Source organism: Suricata suricatta, chromosome 4 (assembly GCF_006229205.1).
Source record: "Suricata suricatta isolate VVHF042 chromosome 4, meerkat_22Aug2017_6uvM2_HiC, whole genome shotgun sequence".
Taxonomy (NCBI): domain Eukaryota; kingdom Metazoa; phylum Chordata; class Mammalia; order Carnivora; family Herpestidae; genus Suricata; species Suricata suricatta.
The window spans coordinates 116270561-116291523 of NC_043703.1; the positions used below are offsets into that span (position 1 = coordinate 116270561).

Genomic DNA, 20963 nt, shown 5'->3' on the forward strand with positions numbered 1-20963 from the left:
CCTACCATGCTAGGCACATAAGTCTTTTTTCAAATTTCTTTGCTAGGTTGGTCTCCAGTAAGTGCCCCTGCCCTGCCGTTTACTCCAAGGGCCACCATATTTGTCTTCTTCAGGCCCCTTCTAGCACAAGACACCACTCTTCCTGGCATCCTGACTCTGCTCACACTCAATTCCTGCCACCCATCCTCCCTCATCTCTGGCTTCTGGTCCCACCACCTCTGCCTTGTGGAAACTCTACCCCACTTGTCATTGCTCTCCTCGTTCTAACTGCCTACCACTGGCCTTCACCCACCCTCTGCTGTCACTGTGCTCCTCCGGGTCACAGACCACTGCTTATCAATCCAGTTGTCATCAAGGATCTTCACCCACTTGGTCCCATGGCTCATACTAATGCCTACTCTGTCTTTACAGGCTGCCATGAAGCTGCCCCATTTGGGTTCTCTGACCTCCTCTTCTTTCTCACTGCCTTCTGAATCTTTGTCTCCTGATGGGAGGTCCACTTTCATATCTACCCTCTCCCTAGCAGACTGGTTTGCTCCCAAACATTCACTCCCAGCTTTAAGCCACTAACTCTCACCTCTGCCTCTCTATCCTGACTTGCTCTTGAGTTCCCTTTGCCTTCAGGCATTTCCACATGGATATATGGGCGATCGTCTGTTCCCTTTACCAGCCCAGAACCCAGTCCTCCTGCTAAAATCATTCTGCTTTGACCTTGGGGAACCATCCTTCCTTCCCCACTTTCTCAGTCCATGTGATGTGAGTAGGGGTTGATGGTCCACCCTTGACTCCAGGGGTAAGAAAGTGGTATCCATCAGGTCAAACAGAGTGCTGGGGGTGGGCAGAGATTGCCTAAGATGAGTCAGTGAGTCATTCCTTCAGGGCTTCTCTGGAACTACTGGGGAAAAGCATCCTCTTTGAATTCAGCTTTCTAAGCTGGTGGGGAAGGCTAGAGCTGCAAGGGTTATCTATGTCTCTTTGGGGAGGAACCTCCTGGGAATGAAGCCAAGGCAGAGAAGCAGAACTGAGATGGGCAGAGATTTCTCACAGATATTGTTTGAGATTCTGGTCTGTTCAGTTGAGCGAGCCTATCAGGTCCCTTTTATTCTTGACCATTTGGAGTTGGGTCTGTGGCACTTGCACTAGATAGAAGTCCAAAGCCAGAAATTAGAATGAGAAATTGTTTTAAAGGAATAGACCCAAAGGAAGAATGATCTGAACTAGGTTGGGAAGACAGTATCACACCCCCCCTCCGAAGTTGGTGAACCCTGCCACATAGCAGCAAAACAGCTAATTAAACCCTCCCACTATCTCTGGAGCTCAGCTGATATTCCTACCTGGAACATTAGGGGACCTGTAGAAAAATGTCACCGCACTGGGGTGTGGGCTTTCCCATGGCCTCAGTAAAATCCAGCAAGGAAGAAACACACTCTGGTTGAAAGGGCTACCTCCAAAAGCAGACAGGAAGAAAATGCTGCTTTGCCTAAAGAGGCCCTTTCTGCCTGAGGCCAGTAATCAAATGTGGCTGAGAGTCAGGTAATTAAGAGCCAGTTCTCTGCTTCTAGCAAAAGGCTACTCACGCTAAGACTGCGAGGCTGGAAACAGAGACAAACCAGGCCCCTGACAGGCTCTTAACTCCTCAGGCTCTCCAAGAACTCCTCCTGCTGTGCCCTCCCAGCTCAACAGATTTCATCCAAAGGACCTTCCACTGGGATACAACTTGAGTGATAAGGGACAAATGGACTCTAGACTAGGGGTTTGCATTGCCCTGTAGCAGAGGCCTAGCTAGAGGCAACAGAGCCAAGGCCCTGGGATGGGCAGAGCACCAAGAGCTGTTGCTAAGAGACAACCCTTGCTCCCCCCCCACCCCCAACACTATCACCAGGGACTTGATTCAAGAATTACAACTTCCAGTGAGGTCTCCAGTTTGGTTAATGGCTCTGGGGACAACTGAATGCAAACTGACTGAAAGCTTTCTAATGATTAAGGGGATTGTATTGCCAGAAAACCCCTCAAACTTGGAAAACAAAGGCCAGGGATTACTCAGCCCCTCATGTTCCTCACCTGTTAAACTTGCATCGGTGGCAGGTGACTCCTTTTTGTGTGTGACACAGAGCATGAACAACAAGGAAGGCTCCCCGAGACGGCAGAACCAAAATAGCCAAATAGATGAGCCAGGGAACCTCGTCCTTGCCAACTGATCAAGCATGGGGACCATGCTTCGGGTCTGTAACCACTGAGCATTCTTCCTCATCTTCCCTCTTGAGCTGGGAGGGTTTTGTTCTTTCAGCTATCTGGTCTTTCCTCCATCATAGTCTGGCCATAAATTGAAAGACCATGAATGGCTAGCTCAGTACCTCACCAAACAGCCCATCACCAAGATCTTGAATTGGGTCTAGATGTGGTATGCAAATGAGAACTTGGAACATCTCCTTCTGGAGATAGGACAAGTGTGTCTGATGCTTTGTGAGGGATAGTTGCATTATGATAAACAGAAACATTTAAAAAATTGTACAAGTAGGGGGATCTGTGTAGGCCATGTTCCAAGGTGGAATGTAGAGGACATTTATTGTTTTTGCTGTTCAGCTCCAGCCACCCTTTGTGGATAGACCCCCAGTTTTCCCTTGAGACCCATTTCCCCGACTTTGGGTAAGGGCTCTGGGGGAGCACATATGACCTTAGCCTGTTCATCAGTCATAGCGATTATTCATCCTGGGCACAGCACCAATATGGCCACTCCAGGACCTGTGCTCAGCTGGTCGAATGTGAGCCTGGAGCTGCTTGTGGCCACTTCTATCCTCCTTGGGCAAGAAGAAGAACAAGACTCTTGATGACCTCCCTTGAGCATCCAGATCCAGATCTGCCTAAAACTTTCATCCATGACTTGTCAATTGTGAGGCAACAAATTCTTTTTGTAACCTAAATCATTTGAGTCAGTTGCCAGTCACTAGTAATGAAACTCTAGACTAACACAGTGACCCATAGTGTCAAAAAGCAAACCTTGAACTTCCCCTCCCCCCTCCCCAGCGTCCATCCTGTCTCCTTCAGTGGTGCCGCTGTCCTCCCAGCCATACCACACCGCTGGCCATCTTGAATTGCTCTCTGCTAACCATCAAGACCTGCTCATTTTCCCATCAGTGGTTCTCTTCTCCTGCTCTGTGCTCTTCCTCACAGACTGCTGGCCCAGGCTTCAGCTCAGGGCTCTATTCTGCCCCATATTAGGCAGCAGATTCCTCTCTCTACAGAGGACTCCTGCTCAGTCTCCTTCAGCAGCTCCCAGCAGCTCCCAGCTGCAGCTAAACTCGGCTTCACCTTTGGCCTCACTTTACTCTCTCTTTTTTAAGTTTATTTATTTATTTTGAGAGATGGAGCGGGGAGAGAGAATCCCAAGCAGGCTCCACTCTGCAGAGCCCGATAACAGGGTTCAAACTCACAAACCACAAGATTGTGGCCTGAGCAGAAATCAAGAGTCGGAAGCTTAACCTACTGAGCCACCCAGGCACCCCATGGGCTCACTGTTCTCTTGCCAGTTTGAGAGTGAAAAGTGGCCTGGCTGTTTTACTTGCATTTCTCTGATTATTATGGCTGGATATGTTTTTCACACATTGAGCAGTCATTTATATTTCTTTGGTGACTTGCCTAGGCATTACTTTGCTCATTTTTATACTGAACGTTCATATTTTCTTATTGATTTGCAAAGGCTTTTAATAATGTTGATCCCTTGTCATTTATAAACTTTGAATGTTTTACTCAAGTCAATTGGCTTGTTTACAGTCTTTACTGATATAATAAAACTTATAGTTGGCGTCAGTAAAAATCTTTAGCATTTCTGATTTTGTTATCATGCTTAGGAAGTCCAGCCCTACCAAAGATGTTATAAACAGTTATATATGTTTTCTTTTCACATTTTGTGTGATTACCTGTTTTTTTAAAGTCTAGAACAATTTTTTAAAGTTAAGAGCCTTAAAAAACTGACAGACTTGGTAGCATTCACCTACTTCAGGCTGCATGGTTTCCTTTTATACAATGGAGTTTTAAATCCATCTAAAAATTTTTGGTATGCACTGTGAGAGGAGGATTTAAAAAAACCACTCCCTCTCTCTCTGCCCCTCCCCAGCTGGTGCTCTGTCACTTTCTCAAAATAAATAAAACATTAAAAAATTTTTTAAAAACCCCACAACTCTTAGTTGTCTCCTCTCTCTCTGTCTCCCTCTCTCTCTGCCCCTCCCCCACTAGCCCTCATTCTCTCTCTTAAAAATAAACATTAAAAAAATTTTTTTAAATGCTTAGTCACTGTTCTACCATCACCATCACTTAAGTATATTAAAACCAAAAAAGTAGCCTTGAGAGGAAAATCCAGAAGAGAGTGCTCTGAAAAGACCAACAAAATAGTCTGGCAAATTTATTCAAAGTACAAAATGAAAGAAAGAAAACAAACACATAACACTATGAATAGAAAAGGGATATAACCACTGACACAGAGATTTTTTTTTTAATTATTAAAATGCCACCAGGTATAATTCTTGGCCCAAATTTTTGAAAATCTGGATGAACTGAATATTTTTCTAGGAAAATATAAATTATCAAAATTGACTCAAGAAGATATAGAAAGCCTGAATGGATTAATAACTATAGATAAAATTGAAGTTGGCAAAGTGAGCCGAGATATTATAAATAGAATTCAGCTCACACACACACCCAACTCATCAGGAGCAGGGTTATTCTGTAATGTATGGTCAGTCTGGTATCAGGGCACCTGTGGGTTCCTGCCCATCCCCACTAAGTGCTGATCCCTCCTGTGGGGGCACCTTCAGGGATCAGAACTGGCCAGCCTGGTCCCTCCCCTCCCCATATACTTTTGAAGCATCCTTTTCCTACACAGCACCCTGCTAGCCAGGCTTGAGAAAGGGGAAAGTCTGGGGGTGCAGTTATATGGACATGCAAGGGAGAAGAAGGAAGGGACTTCTTGGGTCCAGGTGGCTCTTCACCTGAGGCCAGCCTGCCCCAGTTTCCCTCCATCTGCTCTAGCTGAGGAAGGATTATGAATCATCCTTAGGAATATTTTTGCCTAGATACATGCACTCCCTCAACATGAGCATAAGTTTTTGCCGGGATGCAGGCAGGAAGGTGATGGAGGCAAGGAGAGATAGAAGAGGAAGAAAAAGAAAACTGGAAGTGTCAGCTGTTCAAATTCTATTACAGTCCTGTATTGGGAGTGTCATGACAGAACAGTTGGAGATTTTCCTTTGCATTCTAGTCTCCTCAAATCAGCAACCTCTGCAGTCCCAAGACCTGCCTCCTTTTTCAGCCGGGCCCTGCCCCCTGCCCCCCTCCCCAGGACCTGTTATGCTCCTTCCCTCTTTCTGAAATGCCTCTCTCAAGTCTACTTTCTTTCAAATCCAGCTGAAGTTTCGCATTGCGTAGAAGGATTCTACAGACTGAATCACAGGTATTATCTTTTTTTTTTTAAGGCTTTCCAATCTGTGAGTCTCATCTCCTCAAACAAGACCAACCATTTCAAGATATGTGTCTCCTCTGTCTCCTGTCTACCGTCACACTCTCACTGCCTCTGACAGAAACACAGTATCTTGCAGTTTCATGGCGTCCACTACCACAGAACCACTGATAATTCCTGCAGTGGATATTAGTATTTTTATCTGCTCAGCAAGGTTTCTTCATCTTCTAGTAATACAACATCTCATTCATTCTTTGGTAAGCTGGCCTCCCCACTCCATGTGGTTCTAACAGGGCTGCACGACCCAGGCCTGGCCAGTCATGGTGCCCCCATCTCCTTGGCTACAATGAATGACCTGAGAACAGACACACTGCTCAAGCTGAGCCAACAGGGCCATTCACTGGGGATGTAAATGAAAGACTGAGGAGGCTCTTGTTCCTCTGGAATTACCTATTAGGATGATAAAGCTGCCTATGTATGGCCTTGCATAACCCCCACCTACCACATGGAGAAAGCCCATGCATGGTGGAGGGGAAATATGGCAACACAGCATGCAGCTAAGCCAAGAGCTAGAGTCCTCACCACATTTTTGAGAATCCAGGTACGGTCATGCCCCTAACCTCCTCTTCCCCCTTTTTTTCAGTTGCATGAGTTGGTATATATCGCTTTTTGCATAAAATAATTTGAGTGGGATTTCTGTCCCTTGTGATCAAAAGTGCTAATAATCTCACAAATCTGTATATCTAGCCCAGAATTCTCTCCTGAGCTCTATTAAAACACGAATTCATTCAATGTATGTTTACTGAGTACCTGCTTTGTGCCATGAACTTTATCAGGTGCTGTGCTAGGTATTCTGAGATCTTGCCTTCAAACAGCTTGGGGTTCCCAGGGACATCTAAGGTATTAGATGATACAGACATAAAATAAATGCTATGCAAGAGGCTGGCATGGGGTTCTACACTCAACTTAGCTTGAGGAATTGGGAGACTGGGGAACCTCCAGAGGTAGTAGCACCTAAATGACTCTGGAAGAGTAGAGTCAGGTGAGGAAGTGTAATTATGAGACTGGGGAAGGAGAAGGCAGGCACTCTGAGCAGTGGAAACAGGATGCACAAAGGCAAGGGAGCACATCTCCCTCTGAGAACTAAACGTCAAGCTCTGTCTCCATCACTGCTCTCCCCAGCACCTCCAACACTGCCTGGCATGGGGCAGGTGTGCAGGTAAGTGTTTGTGGAATGAAGGAAGGGGCAAGTACTTATACAGTTTAGAGAATGGACTACCGAGAACCAAGGTCGAAAAGAAGGCTTTTGGAGGTGAAGACTGTTAACCAAGGCTGCAGGAGTCAATGAGGACAAGGGTGGATATGGGAGCAACATAGGAAGGAGGGTCGAGAAGTCTTGGTGACAGAATGATTGTAGCTCATACTAATGGGAAGAGTCAAGGATCAAACTCAGGTTCCAGTTTCGAGCATGTAGATAGATGGGGCTGTGGTTCAGAAAGAAGGGAAAGTGAAGGAAGGCAGGTTTGGGGGAGAGATGAGCCTGGCTGTAGATTCCATGAGCTTGGGGTTCTAGGGGCCTTGGAAGTAGAGATAGTTGTCAATACATAGTTTGCAATATGGAGTCAAAAATATAGTTTTGGCAACATAAGCATAAAAGCGGATGAGTAGGACCAGGGAGAGGGTGCAGAGAGAGGAGAGCAGGGTAATAAAGGTGAACCCTCAGAAAGGCGGAGGTGGGAAGAAGAACCAATAAGTTTCAAAGAACCAGCAGCAGCAATGGGAATTCTGGTAGGAAACCTTTTGGAAGAGAGGATGTCAAGGAGGAAAGGAGTGGGCAGTAGTGTAAACAACAGGAGCTGACGACGTAAGTCAGAGCAGAGGTGGCAAGAGGCCACTGAGGACTTCAGGGAGGACTGTGATGAGCCCAGCTTATGGGGGCTGTGGGGTGAGTGAGGGAGAGACAGTGAGTACATACGGAAAGCTCAACTATGGAGGGGAAGAGGCAGCGTGGGAGATTCCAGAAAGAGTTTTTAAGATGAAAAACACCTGAACATATTTAAATGCTTCTTAGGGATAACCTAATTTTAATCTATACTATCGCTTCTGCTAGCATGAGGCATACATAACCCATGCCTTAGATCTGACATTTATAGCAATCTTTTTTTTTTAAGTGCTCCTTAGAAGCAGCCTGTAGAGAGGGAGAGGATGAAAAGGATGGTATTTTAATGTAGGTGGCTCAGAGCTTAATATGGCTAAGAGGGTACTCACAATACCATGATATCTTCAAGCCTGCTTCTTTCTCCTGTTTCCCATCTTGATCTTCATTATCTACTCAGCATCCTGGATGCAACCCCCAAGGCATCTCTGCATTCTCAAAGTCCCCCTCAGACCTCATCGATCACTGGTTTTTGCACTACTGCCTTCTAAATATTTGATTCTTATTTCTTCTAGTCCCTCCCCCAGACCGTAATTATCCACTTCTATCTGGTCTGTTGATACTGTTTCTTTTTTTTTATTTAATTTTTTAATGTTTTTTTAATTTATTTTTGACAGAGAGAGTGTGAGCAGGGGAGGGTCAGAGAGAGAGAGGAAGATACAGAATCTGAAGCAGGCTCCAGGCTCTGAGCTGTCAGCACAGAGCCCGACGTGGGGCCTGAACCCACAAACCTTGAGATCATGACCTGAGCCGAAGCCAGCTTAACCGACTGAGCCCCCCCGCCCCTCTCCCCCCCCCCCGCGCCCCTGTTGATACTGTCTCTAACAGATGTCTCTAACTCTTCCAAGCTTTTTCTGCAAATACCAATCCAGTCGTGTCACTTTTCTTCTAAAGGGAATCTCTGAGGGCATGCCATTTTCTGGGAGGTAAAGTCCACCTTGCTGTGACTGCCTTCAAGGCTGGCTGGGACCTGACCACCAAACAGCCTTGCCAGCCTAGCTTTTGTGTCTGCTTCCCATGTGCATCAGCTTCACTGAGAAGTGCCATGTGCTATCACACCCTCAAATCTTGGCTTGTGCTGGTCCCTCTTCCTGGGACTCCCTTCACCAAATGGTGAATTCTGCAGGCCCAGTTCCAATGCTACCCTTCCCATGAAGCCTTCCATGACCCCCTCCTTTAGCTCAAATCACATCCTAGCACTAATCACTCCTTACCATAGCTCTTCACATACAGTTAACAGGTGTCACGTACTGGATGGTCACGGATCTGTTTGCACATCAGATCCCACCCTAGTCATACACTGGAAGGCAAGGACAATGCAAATGATTCATCCTCACACCTTCCTCACACACAATAGACATCAGTGTATCATTCTTAGAGGAATCACACTGAATAATGGATGAACTGATTGATTTCATGTAACCAAAGTGATGTCTACCACTCATTATCACGGAACTGGATGAATCTGGTATAATTAAGCCAATCCAAGAATCACCTGGAATTACAAGTGCTTCCCTGGCTCTGCTTATGCCCCACCCACTGGGAAGTAAGAACTTGCTGTATCTTCTTGCCTCTGTCACTCTAGCAGAGCTCTAAGGCTTAGGGCTTCTCTGCTTCATTCTGTTTTATCCACCCAAGAAAAAGATGCCAAACACAAGCACCATGCCAGCCACTGGAGACACAGGGATGAATAAGACAGTCAAGTCCTCAAGGTGCTTACAGTCTAATAATCTAAAAAGTGAACATTTACCTACTGCCTACGCTGATCATATACCATGCTTCTCATTTAGTCCTCATGACAGCGCTGCCACGTAGGTGGTATTGTCTCTATTTTAGAAGGAGGAAAGTGAGGCTCAGAGTGGCCAAATCACTTGCCCAAGGCCAAGAAGTGACTGTAATAGACTTTGCTTTCATGGCCCCCCCTGGAACCATGCTTCCAGGATTCTTGCCCTTATGCTGTGCCCTCCCACACTGACTCAAAGGTTGGCCATGTATTAGCAGAGCTTTGATAAGCAGTTGGACCTTAGGACTTATCCTCTTAGAATATTTCCTCTTGGGATCCAGCTGCCATATATATATATCTAAAACCTCTGGCTAAATTACTAAATGATTAGATATCATATGTAGAGCGACCATGGAGGATGAAAGCCCACCTGGATGTTCCTTTCCAGCCAGTCCTTCAACTGAATGCTGCTGAGAGGTGCCAAGTGAGCCCACAGCCATGGCCATAGTCATGGCCAATCCACAGACAATGAAAAAATAATAAATCACTATCGTTTTAAGCCCCTGCATTCTGGGGTGGTTTGTTGTACCCCTGAATAATTGAGAAACAGTTACAAGTCAGGATTTGAACCAAGAACTACCTGACTAACTTCAAAACCCATATTAAGTGGGGGCGGGGTGGCTCAGTCGGTTAAGCCTCCGACTTCAGCCCAGGTCATGATCTCAGGTTCGTGGGTTCGAGCCCCGCGTCGGGCTCTGTGCTGACAGCTCAGAGCCTGTAAGCCTGCTTCCGATTCTGTGTCTCCCTCTCTCTCTGCCCCTCCCTGCTCATGCTCTGAATCTCTCTGTCTCAAAAATAAATAAAACATTTAAAAAAAAGTATATCAATGTATGTTACTTCTGACTGCGAGTGGAATGTGGTACCAACTCTACAATATTCAGAGTAAATATTTGTTGACTGTATAAATAAAGGGAGTGGGGGCACTTCCAGAGAGGCAGGAAAATCCAGGGAATTCAAAGCAGGATGGCAATTACCTTTCAACAACTACTGCCCCCATCCAGCTACAAATATCCCGAAAACAAACATATACTAGGCATCCCTAAATCTAGAAACATTTGTGTGGACATCACCAAACTTCCTCTCTCTCTCTCTGTCTCTTTTTCTGTTAAATTCAGATCAGGCAAAATTGAGAAGTTAGCAGAGTTTAATTTTTGATGGCCACTCACCCTGCCCTGAACTCCCCCAAAATGTCTCTGGCACATCCTCTACCCTCTCACTTGGCCTTCTAGACCCATGAGCTCTTTCTCCCAGGTTCCATCTAAAATCCACATGCAGAGAAGGTGGAACTTGCAGAAACAGGGAAGGAAGGTTTGGGTGTTAATAGATGGCCTTGTAGGCCAAAGAAATGAAGCTCTAAGTTCTGTGCTTTCAGGAGACATCTGCCATCAGGTGAATGATGTGTTCTAAGGATGGGGAGGCAGCTGGAAGTGTCCCTGTGGATGGAGAATAAAGGAATGCCCCCCCCCCACTCTCCAAATCCCTCCAGATCCCCATGAAGGAGGGGGTTCTGGCTCTCCACACCTGGTGCTGTGGTTCCCACATGTGTACCTCCCAGAGCAATCATGATAGCCTAGTGAAGACCCACAGGGGTCATTGCATCCAGTCCCCTGCAGCCCAGCAGCCCTGACACTGCCTTTTCTGTTCTAAGCTCCCGTTCACTCTTGTGCTCCTGCAAAGCACACACCTCCCAAGGTCACACACACATGGCTTCAGCACCTGGATCCCACACCCAGAAAACCATCGGGGCCCCTCACAGCAGGCTCGACCTAAGGAGAGAGCAAGCCCCACTCCCACTTCCAGGCACACCATGGCAAGTGCACACAGGCGCCGTGCCACACACTCACATGCAAAGCAGTGCAGTGGGGCGCACATATCCAGATCACTGTGGGTAGTCACCAGCGGACGCACTGGGATGTGAGGAGACAGAAACATGCGTGAACACATGCACACCTCCAGATCATCCTGTCACACGTGCACGCCGGCACGCACACAGACACCCAAAGCCTCCCACCCTCAGACACCCGCACAGGTGCCTAGCCAGGCCTCAACACCAAGCCCCTCCCCCACCCTTTTTCCGAAGCAGGTGGAGAGGGCTGGGTTTCAGGGCGCTCCCCTTCCTCCCTCCCACTGGCCCTGCTCTCTAAGGTCCAGAGTCCCAGAGGGGTCTGGAGCCCGCCCCCGCCCCCCAACCTGGCGCAGGGAGCGACTGGCGAGAAGGGGGGGATGGGAAGCCTGGTCTCAAAACGTTCTGATTTTAATTCCTTAAATTAACCCCTTCCTTGCCTCTGGCCTGGCCTGCCCAGAATCCCTCCCCGTCCGGCAGCCTCGGGGGCCTCTAGAGGGCTGTGGGGGGAGAAGGAAGAGGAGGAGGAGGCAGGGGTTGGGGTCCTCCCTGCCTTCTCTCTCCAGGAGCGGTCCCGCAGCGCGCCCATGACTCGCCCTTACCTCCTCCACCCCGCGGCGAGGCCAGGCCCCGCGGCCCTCGGCTGGGGGTGCACAGGCAGCCCCCGCGTGCCGTGTCCAGATGCAGGGCGGCCCTGGGGCCTCGGATCTCGTTCCCCTCCGCAGCCTCGGGTGGCCGCCGCGGCTTGCGCCCCCGCCTCCCTCCCGGGGCGGGGGCGGCCCAGCCTCCCAGCCAGTCGCAGCGGGAGGGGCACACAAACCGGGTGGGGGAAGGATGGAGGAGGAGGAGGAGGGAGGAGGAGGGGGCTCGCGGCCGGAGGAAAGGAAGAGAAGGGGGAGGGAAGCAGCTCGGAGGTGGGGCGGAGTCGGCCCCTCCTTCGGGGCGGGCTCTCCTGCAAGATGGGGAGCGGCAGATGCCGCCAGAAGCGGCTGCGCCGGGACCCCACGTTTTCCGCTGAAGGTGGCTTTGATGGGGGAGGGGTTCGCGGCTCCGCCCCGGGGGTGCAGGGACCAGTTGGCCGCGCTCTTCCGGGGTCCCGGTCTTCCAGGCTCCCGGCACCGCCCAGTGCACTCTCCGTGCCCCAGGCACCTCTTCTACCTACCTTTAATTCAAACCTCTCTGCCCTAGCCCTACCACTCTGGCTTGGGCCTGCTCCCACCCGGGGCAGATCCCGGGTGAAGGGGGGCGGTTCTGTGGGTCAGGAAGAGGGCGGGTGCGCTGCACTGCTCCTAGGATAAGCGCCACGGTCACTAAGCAGCCTCGTGGGCCGCGCCCTAGGTTGTGCACTCAGCGACCTCTGGCCAGATGCGTGGTCTCCGCGGAGGTTGCTTGAGTCAATCTCTGGGCATCTCTAGGGAACCAGGAAAGCTGCAAGTGGCTGCTTTCCCAGGACCCAATTTTGCCCTTGAGGATGCCATCTAGGAGCACCTGTCCCCATCACAGATCCCATCCCGGACCCAGAGGAGGAAAAAAGAGGCCGTGGTCTGTGGCCCTGGTTCCTTCCCACCCATTCCACCCCCTGATCCCCCATCTCCCACCCCCACCCCCACTTTGAACTTGGTTAGGAGAGAAGCAAGGACTGGGGCATCTGGAGGGCCTGACCCTTGGCTTAAGGCCTATCTAGCCGTTGAAATAGGAACAATCTGGCTGTTCTAGGCTTGGAGGCAGTCCACAGGGCTGCAGTGGGGCATGAGGAGTTAGACCTGGTGTTGAGGCTATGGATGAGGAAAATGACCCAGCTGTGCTTTGGATGAGGAAAAACGCAGATGTAATTTCAGGCTAGGGGCAGTACTTGGGCAAAGGCACAGACAGGAGTTTGGGCAGGGTTGAGCACCAGAGCTAAGAGGGGCAGTCTAGCAGCAACAGCACAGGAATCCAGTGTAACCCCAGGATTCTCCAACAAATGAGGCTGATGGGGGACTTTCCTTGACCCCATCATACTCCTGCTCAGGCAAAGGCATTGGACACTTAGTATCAAGAAAGATAATTTGTACACTTGCCTGGTGGCTTTTGGGGAGCGGTAAATTTAATAAAGACAGGCTGAATAGTGGCCAGTCAGGTCGAACTACCTCCCCATCCCACCCCACATTTCCACTTCCTTCCTCTGAGTTTTTTTCCTCCTCCAGAAAGTCTTCTTAGAGGAAGTAAGAAATCACTTCCTCTAAGACCTAAATGATAACAGCTCCTATTGGCCAAGTGCCAAACATCATACTAATCATTTTTATGTTTATCATTCAGTTGTCCTAATAAATCTATCAAGTGCATATTATTATTCATACTTTACAGACGGGGGAGCTAAAATTCAGATCCCAGCGAATGGCACAGTCAGGATTTGAACTCAAGTCAATAAACTCCAATGTCTGTACTTAAACACAGTGCCCTCCTGCAACCCTTTTGCTTTATTAGGCCTACTGAACTGCTAAAGTACAGATTCCCAATCCACCTGCTTTTGCAGAGAACCAAAAATGTCCATATATTGTCTTGGTTCTATTCTAGCTTTGTTCTGGTGATGTTTGCGTGTCCTCATTATATGTTTCTTATGAATATGCAAAAATAACACAGACATGCTTGTGTATGTATGTATGTGCTTTTGTGCATATTTTTGCATGCAGGTATATATCTGTGCATATGCACATGTGTGCAGGCATGTGCCTGCACAGGTGAATGTGTGCATCTGTATACATGTGGGTATACACTGCATGTGTGAATGTATCTATTAGTGAATGCACATGTATGTGGGTGTGCATGCATTTGAATATGTGTGTATGTGGGCTGTGCACGTGTATGTGCACATGCGCATATGTGTGTATGCATGTGCGCATGTGTGCTCATGCTACATTTCACAGACAACAATTCTTGCTTGGTTGTTATGGGAACCACAGTTCTAAAAATGTTAAACTGATCCCACTCCATGTGGGCCAGAGAAACCAAAAGAGAAAGAGCTGAGTGATAGACACATCTGGGGGACCAGAGCTAAGGTAGAGAATCATGGGCTCAGCAAGAACTGGACAGGCACAGAGTAGCCCAAAGTGTGGTCCCACTCATAAGGTCCCCATGGCTTGGATCAGGATCTCAGTCCTGCTTCTGCCCAACTCTCCCTCCTGATCTTTTCTCAGCTTCATGCTCTCCAACTACCCTCCTTCCTTCCTCTTTCCTCCTTTTCTTTTCCTTTCTCCTGTTAGCACTTACGGCCTTTTTTTGGCCAACCAATCCACACAATAATTAAGCCCTTGAATGTACTGGGCAGTAGGCATGGTGATGTGGAGCCCACACATGTGGATCAGACATGGTCTCTGCTCTTGACAGAGCTCAAGAGTGGGAGGATTTGGGTAATACATGGTGGGGGGGGGCAGACAGCAAAGGTAGAGATGACAAAGGAGGGCTGAAGATGAATTTGGATCAGCCATGTAAGGCTTTAACTGCAGTGTATTTTTTGTAGGAAGGGGGAAGCTGTGGTCAGTTTGGCATAAAACATCATGAATAATACTTTAGGGAACTTACATCAGTAGTGATGTGCACTGTAGAATGGAGGAAGAGAGACCACAGGAAGCGGTTTGGTACACTGCAGGCTTGTCTCAAGCAGGGCACAGGGGGTGGAGGGATGAGGGAAGAAATAGCAAGCAATCCAGGTTGCTTTGTCGCTCTCTTACCCCGTATCTCACCTCATCAAGATTCTTATTCCTGTCTCTCCACAGTGAAAATGGGGACTAGAGTGACTATTGTTACTAAAGTCTGTGTTGAGTTCTTCAAGTATACTGGAAAGGAATCAAGTCAGGGGGCACTGGCCTGGCATATGGCAGGCACTCAATAATACTTGTGGAACAAGTAGATATAGGGATAGACGCTGGTCTTGGAACTGGAAGGCCCAGGTTCAAGGCCCATTTCAGTCTCCCACTACCTGTGTGCCCTTAAGAAAATCCCCAAATCTCTTGGGCCTCAGTTTTTTTCTCTATATATTGAGGGATCAGAAAAGCTGTTCTTTTAAGTTCTGTCCAAATACATGTTATTATTATGTGATTCTATAGCTTGTCATAGCCACGGTGTTTGTGTATGTGCAGGGAGTGGCATGGACTGAGGTGCTGGCAATCGGCACAGAGAAGATAAACATGGGAAACATTTTTATAGAGGAACGAACATGTTCTGGCTTCAGTTTTAATCAATATTGTTGAATAGATAAACCAATGACCCTCCTGCTACAGAATATGTGGACTGATTCACAAAATGTAACAGACCACTGAAATGCTTAACCAAGATTGCAGTAAAGGAAAGAAAATCTATATTGACCAAAACTGGGAAAAGAAATGAAAAATGTAAGCAAGGGATGTGCTGTGACTAACCCCAGGAGGTATGGGGAGGGAGGCTTATTCCTTATCTGTGCTGACCTGAGCTCTGGTTGCGATAGTTGCCTATGAGAATGTATAACGATATGGGTTAGAGTTTGAACTCACAACTCCTGTGTGATATACAAAACCTGGGCTGAGAATTAACATAAACACTGATGTCCTTCAGTTGGTACTCTTGGGATGCATGGCACAAGCACACACAAAACTTCTCAGGAAAAACATACCCTCAACCCAGGCCACGTAATATTATTGCCCAGGCAAATCCCCACTGAAGATAAACTCACAAACTAAAAATCACAACACACAAAAAGGAAACATGTACAATAAATGAGAGTAGATAAGACCCTGAAGAACTTCAGGAAGATCCAATAACTCTGAGTGACAGCCTGAATACAGGAGGAGGGATCAAAGGTGAATCCCACAGAAGAACTGTTATTTAGATGAGACTAGGGACCCAAACAAATGGTAGTCACCATTAGCAGAAATTGGTTATATGGAAGAATGATTTGGTTTTAGACAGATAGTATTTGAAATGGCAGTGGGATACCCATATGGAAGTGTTCATTAGTCTGACCAAGGGGCTGCAGCTGGTGTAGGGACCAGGGCTGGCTGACTCAGAAGTCATTTATGTAGCGGTGATAGCTCAAGGCCTGGAAATGAATGTACTTTTCAAGAAGAGTGTTGAAATTGGGAAAGTGAGAGCTAAAAACCAAGTCTGGAACACCCATATTTTGAGGGTCAGGTGAAAAAGAGGTGCAAGTACAGAAAGAGTGCTCTGTTAGTCCCTGGTTCTGTGTGGGTCTGGCCTAATATTCTCTTCCCTCAGAATCCCTAGAGGAGGCTTCAGTAAATGGAACAATTTCTCTTGGGAGTTATAGGAGGGACTTTTCAACTGGGAGTTCTAGAATCAGGCTGGGCTCTGGTATCTGCACCACTACTATGCCACTTTGGTGAGAGTTCAATTTTTCTCATCTGTGATATTTAGGCCTAGGTGTGTGTGAGGACAAGAGAGGGGCATGATAGAGCTGACAGTACCTGATAGAATGCTGTTAAAGGGGTTAGGGTGGGGTGGTTAGACACTACCCACCCACAGTCTGTCTGCCCTTCTCCCTTTGCTTAGGTTGTATGGTTTGCAACCAGTTGCTTGAAATCTGAGCCTCTGCGCTCTTCGTTACACTGCATGGAAAATGAAGTCAGGTGGTCCATCCCTATAAGTGAAAGGTGTGAGCACTTCAATAGTAAGCGAATGAAAATCGTCATTATCTTATGTTTTTGTGAATTTGCCACTTACCTTTTACAGTACCTGATGGTCCACCATTGAGCCTCTCTACAGGGGTAAACATTGCCCTCTTCAGGCTACTCTTTAAAAATGTTAACTCTTCTAGAAGAGGCAATGTGGAGTGCAGTCCTTTACCACAGATTGGTCTGTTAGATACAGGACATTCAACCATGTGAATGGACTTAATACCTGAGGAAAGACATGGGTGGGATTCTCTGACTTGATAATTTTGTCTCTGGTCAACTTGACTGTGGGGTGGAGGGTGAGCATGTCTGACAGTGAAGAGACAAAGAAGCCAAAGGATCAGAAGCCAGCTTGATCTGGCATCACAGGGCTATAAGGCATTCTTAACTCAGGAATGGTTCAGCACAGGAGAGAAAAGAATAAAGCCTGTAGACATGCCCTATCCATTCCTTAGCAGAGAGGAGTTACTGGGGAGGAGAGATAGGGTGGCACAGCAGGCTTTTAATGTTCCAAGTCCTGCCCAAGGTGGCCAGAAAGAGTATAAAAGGTTTTGAGTTGGAAGTTCAGGGAGTAAAGGGGGAGCAAGTTGCATCCATTCCCCATCTTCCCCATTACAAAAATCATGCTTTCCTCTCTACTAGCTCCAAACCCCTCCTCAAGCCATGAAGGATTCACCTTGAAAGACAGCTAGGGAAAAGGAACTGTGGCAGGTGCATGGCTGGATGGTAAATGGGCTGCTGCCACCTGGAAAAGATCCTTTGTGAGCAACTAACCTGACTGTGAGAATCTGGCAAGCACCCTCTCCTTGCTGGGCGTGGCCCTGCCCATCCATGGTCTAGCTGAATGCTGAGTCCCTTTTGGCTATGACAGCATGTACTTCTCATACAGATGCACAGGCACTTGCTGGCGCCTCTGTGATACCCAAGACTCTGGATGTTCACAAAATCACAGCACTGACTTACTGCAGTCTTCTGTTGCTGTCGCTACCGCCTGGGGCTCCCTCTAGTTGCCGAATCTATTTCACATCTTGGTAGGAAGGCTTTCCAAACAGTACTCTTAAGCTGAGGTGCCAACCATCCTGGGGTTCGTAAAAAAAAAAAAAAAAAAAAAAAAAAAAAAAAAAAAACACTGGCTCTGGAGCCAGATCTGAGTTTGACCTTGTTTGTTCCTAGCTGTGTTACCCAGCAGGTTACCTACGTTGCTCCCTCATCTTTGAAATGGAATATATATGCCTGCTGCACTCAGGATTGTGAGGATTAAGGATAATATATGCTCGATATTTAACACCTAACCCTCTCAATCTATCTGAAGTTTCGGAAACAGCTTGAGCCCTTAGGTCAGTGGGATTAAATGTATCTGTTAGTTCAGTACATATTTTTTAAATGCCTACTATGTGCCACAGTGCCTGACAGAAGCTGCGTAGTGATTCTATTGGCATGAGTATCTCTCTTCTCTTCTGGCACACAGTCTCCTGGGGGAGTGGTTGGGGGAATGGGTCAGAAGCTTGGATGGCAGATCCAGTAAGCTTTTAGCACAATAATTTTAATTGCAAAAATAAACAGTTTTGTCAACTGCTCCAGAGTAGCGTCTGCTTTACAAAAATTAACAACAACAAAAGGAAATAACCCCAAAGCAAAACGTTACATCCAATGGCTGCTGGAAACGACACTGCTGTACAAAATCCCGCGCGAGACCGGCTCGGCGCTGCCCCAGCCTGCCTCGGAGTGGGGGAGGGGATCAAATGGGGGGCGTGGGGCGTGCGCCAAGCCAGTTACAAAACACTGTCTTGAGTCCCAAGAAAGTGCCTGCTCGGTGCATGAGAGGACCTCCCTCAACACGCGGCTGGCACAGGAGTCTTGAGCCCGGACCGCGGGAACTGTCCACTGAGCTGGTGCTGAACGAGTCATGAACGACGGGCGCTTCAAGGGAACTGGAACGGGGACCAGAGGCCCGCCCGGGACGTGCCGGAAAGAGGGGAGGGGAGGGCGGCAGACCAGGTCGCCTCTTTGTGCCGGGAGGCGGCGCCCCAATCTACAAACCCATTTCCCCCTCACAGGGCGGCGAAAGAGAGGCCCAAAGAGTAAAAGCCAAGGCCCTTGAGCCGTTCCTCGGCGCGCGCCTTCTGCTTGAGGTGCACCTTGCTGTGCCGTTTCTTCTCATCACTGCGCGCGAAGCGACGGCCGCACACGTCGCAGGCGAAGGGCTTTTCACCTGTGTGAGTGCGCACGTGTGTGGTAAGGTGGTCGCTTCGGCTGAAGTTGCGGAGGCAGATGCGGCACTGGAAGGGCTTGTGGCCCGTGTGGATGCGCAGGTGGCGGTTGAGCTCGTCGGACCGCGCAAAGCTGCGCACACAGCTCTCCACTGGGCAAGCAAAGGCCTTGGCATGCGGCCTCGGGCAGAAGCAGCGCGCGCTACACTTGCCACCCCTGCGCCCCTTACGCCGCGCCTTCGTAGGGGGGAATGGGGCCGACGGCGGTGGCCCAGGAGGCTCAGGCACCCCACTACTCCCAGGGATGTCTGCCACCAGAGGTTTCGGGAAGTCCGCCGCGGCGCTGCGGAGACCCAGGGGAGAAACCTGAGGCTGAGCAGCGGTCAGAAACTCTCCGCTGTCACCGCCACTCCCTCCCTCCCCACTAGGAGGGGTCAGGAGACCGGGGAGGCCTTCGGCCACCTCCCCTAAGTCACCCGGGGCCAGCGGGAAAGCGTCGTAAGCCCCCGTGGGGTAGAGTCTGTTGGCGGGGCCAGCTGGCAGCTCCGCCGGGCAGCTGATGGATAGCAGGTCTTCAATCTTGGCCCCCATCGAGGGGAAACGGGTGTCGGAGGCGGCCTGGTAGCCTCCTTGTGACCCACAGCTCCCTGGGGCTCCAGCTGAAAGTAGCTCCCAGGGAGCATAGGGACCTTTGAAGGCCGAGGCAGTGTCCAGAGCTGGAGAGGCCGGAGGTGCCCGGAGGCCTGGCTTGACGTCGGGTGGGGAGAGCTGAGGCTCATACAGGCATTGTGAGGGGGCGCCTGCCGAGGGAGAGACCTCCCAAAATGCCTCTGAGAAGGTGGCAGCGCCCAGATCCGGGGAGTAAAGGTCCGCTGGACCAGGCAGCAAGGCGTCGGGGCCTGCGGGAAAAGAGGCGTCCAGCGGAGACCGAGATGCTGCCGCCTCAGGGCCAGGGAAAGGTGCCAGACCTAGGATTCCCGACATGAGGTTGAAGAGTGCCTCCGGGTCGTGCGGGTGTTCGGGTACTGCTTGGATGAAGAAGCTACCGCTGTAGCTGAGGCCAGGAGGGGGCGTGGGCGCAGGCCCCTCCAGGAAGCAGGAATCGGCTAAGTCCCCCCCGGTGCCGCAGCTGCTCAAAGCCCAGCTCAAGAAGTCGCCTGCTGAGGAGGGAGCAGGAATCAGCTCCTGGCACATCAAAGGGTGCGCCTCGGAGTCTGCAAGCCCCCACCCACTGGGCCCTTGGGTCGCACTGACACATAAAAGGTGCCTTTTCCACACTCTGATCCAGCCTGAGCCCGCATATACCCCAAGACGCACACACAAACATGCACACGCAAAACACACGTGCACAGGCAGAAGGACGCCTTGATACACCCACAGGTTCCTGCGGAAGCGCTGGCGGCACAGTGGGGCTGGGAATGGGGGTGCGCACCTCAGGACCCCCGGGCCTCCTAGCAGCCCTACCCCCAGCTCTAGCGTTTCAGTCCCTGCCCGTTTTCAGGCACCATGCGCCCCCGCGCTGCGCCGCGGTCTGAGCACCCTCGGCCGTTCCCCTTACCTCCGGGGTAGCCGGCTGCCGCCGGAGCGTCTTTGCCGGGCAACCGGGACAATTCGGTACTGGGTTCCGCGCAACAGCCCTCGGTGGACTTGACCAGGAGCGCGTCGGGGCCGGAAAACTCGCTAAGGTGGAGCATGGCGCGGCGGCGGCGGCTGCTGGGCGCCGGGGGCCTCGCCCGCTGGGCTTGGCGCGCGGGTGACGGGGAAGCCAGTAGTCGGGGTGCCCTGCGCCTCACAGACTCGGGCGGCCGGGCTTCTGGCTCCAGGCGCTCACCTCTGGGAAAGAGGTCCGGGGGCCGAGACTTCCTTGCTCGCCGGGACCGGCCTCGGGCGGCTGCTCCTCGCCTCTCCAAAGCGCAGCCGGGCTCCCCCGATCCGCGACCCCCCCACTTATATATCAGCGGCCGCGCTGGCTCCGGGCTTCCGACTCCCCGGGCCACTGCCATTTCGGGAGGCCCCGGCCCTGCCGCCGTGACGTAAATGCCCAAACATGGACACAGGATGTGTGCCGGGGACTCCCGAAAAGGAAAGCTCGGG

General features: G+C 49.9%; 1 protein-coding gene across 2 annotated transcripts; it reads right to left on the reverse strand.

Annotated features, from left to right (window-relative positions):
• Positions 1-18181: 18181 nt before the first annotated feature.
• EGR4 (early growth response 4) lies at positions 18182-20842 on the reverse strand. 2 transcript variants are annotated; one of them, XM_029936263.1, is made up of 2 exons: positions 20428-20842; positions 18182-20029 (listed from the first exon to the last, which is right to left on the reverse strand). In XM_029936263.1, exons 1-2 carry the CDS (start codon positions 20561-20563, stop codon positions 18711-18713), a joined length of 1455 nt encoding a protein of 484 aa, XP_029792123.1. In that variant the 5' UTR covers positions 20564-20842; the 3' UTR covers positions 18182-18710. The 2 variants fall into 2 exon arrangements, with proteins under 2 accessions (XP_029792123.1, XP_029792124.1); XM_029936264.1 differs by having other exon boundaries at positions 18182-20026; positions 20428-20632.
• Positions 20843-20963: the final 121 nt, after the last annotated feature.

Excerpts from the sequence above, each read along its gene's own strand:
- EGR4 (XM_029936263.1), bottom strand. The coding sequence starts at position 20,563 with ATGCTCCACCTTAGCGAGTTTTCCGGCCCCGACGCGCTCCTGGTCAAG. Across the intron at positions 20,030-20,427 it reads GGCAGCCGGCTACCCCGGAG|CAGGCGACTTCTTGAGCTGG; the intron begins GTAAGGGGAACG and ends CTCCCTCCTCAG.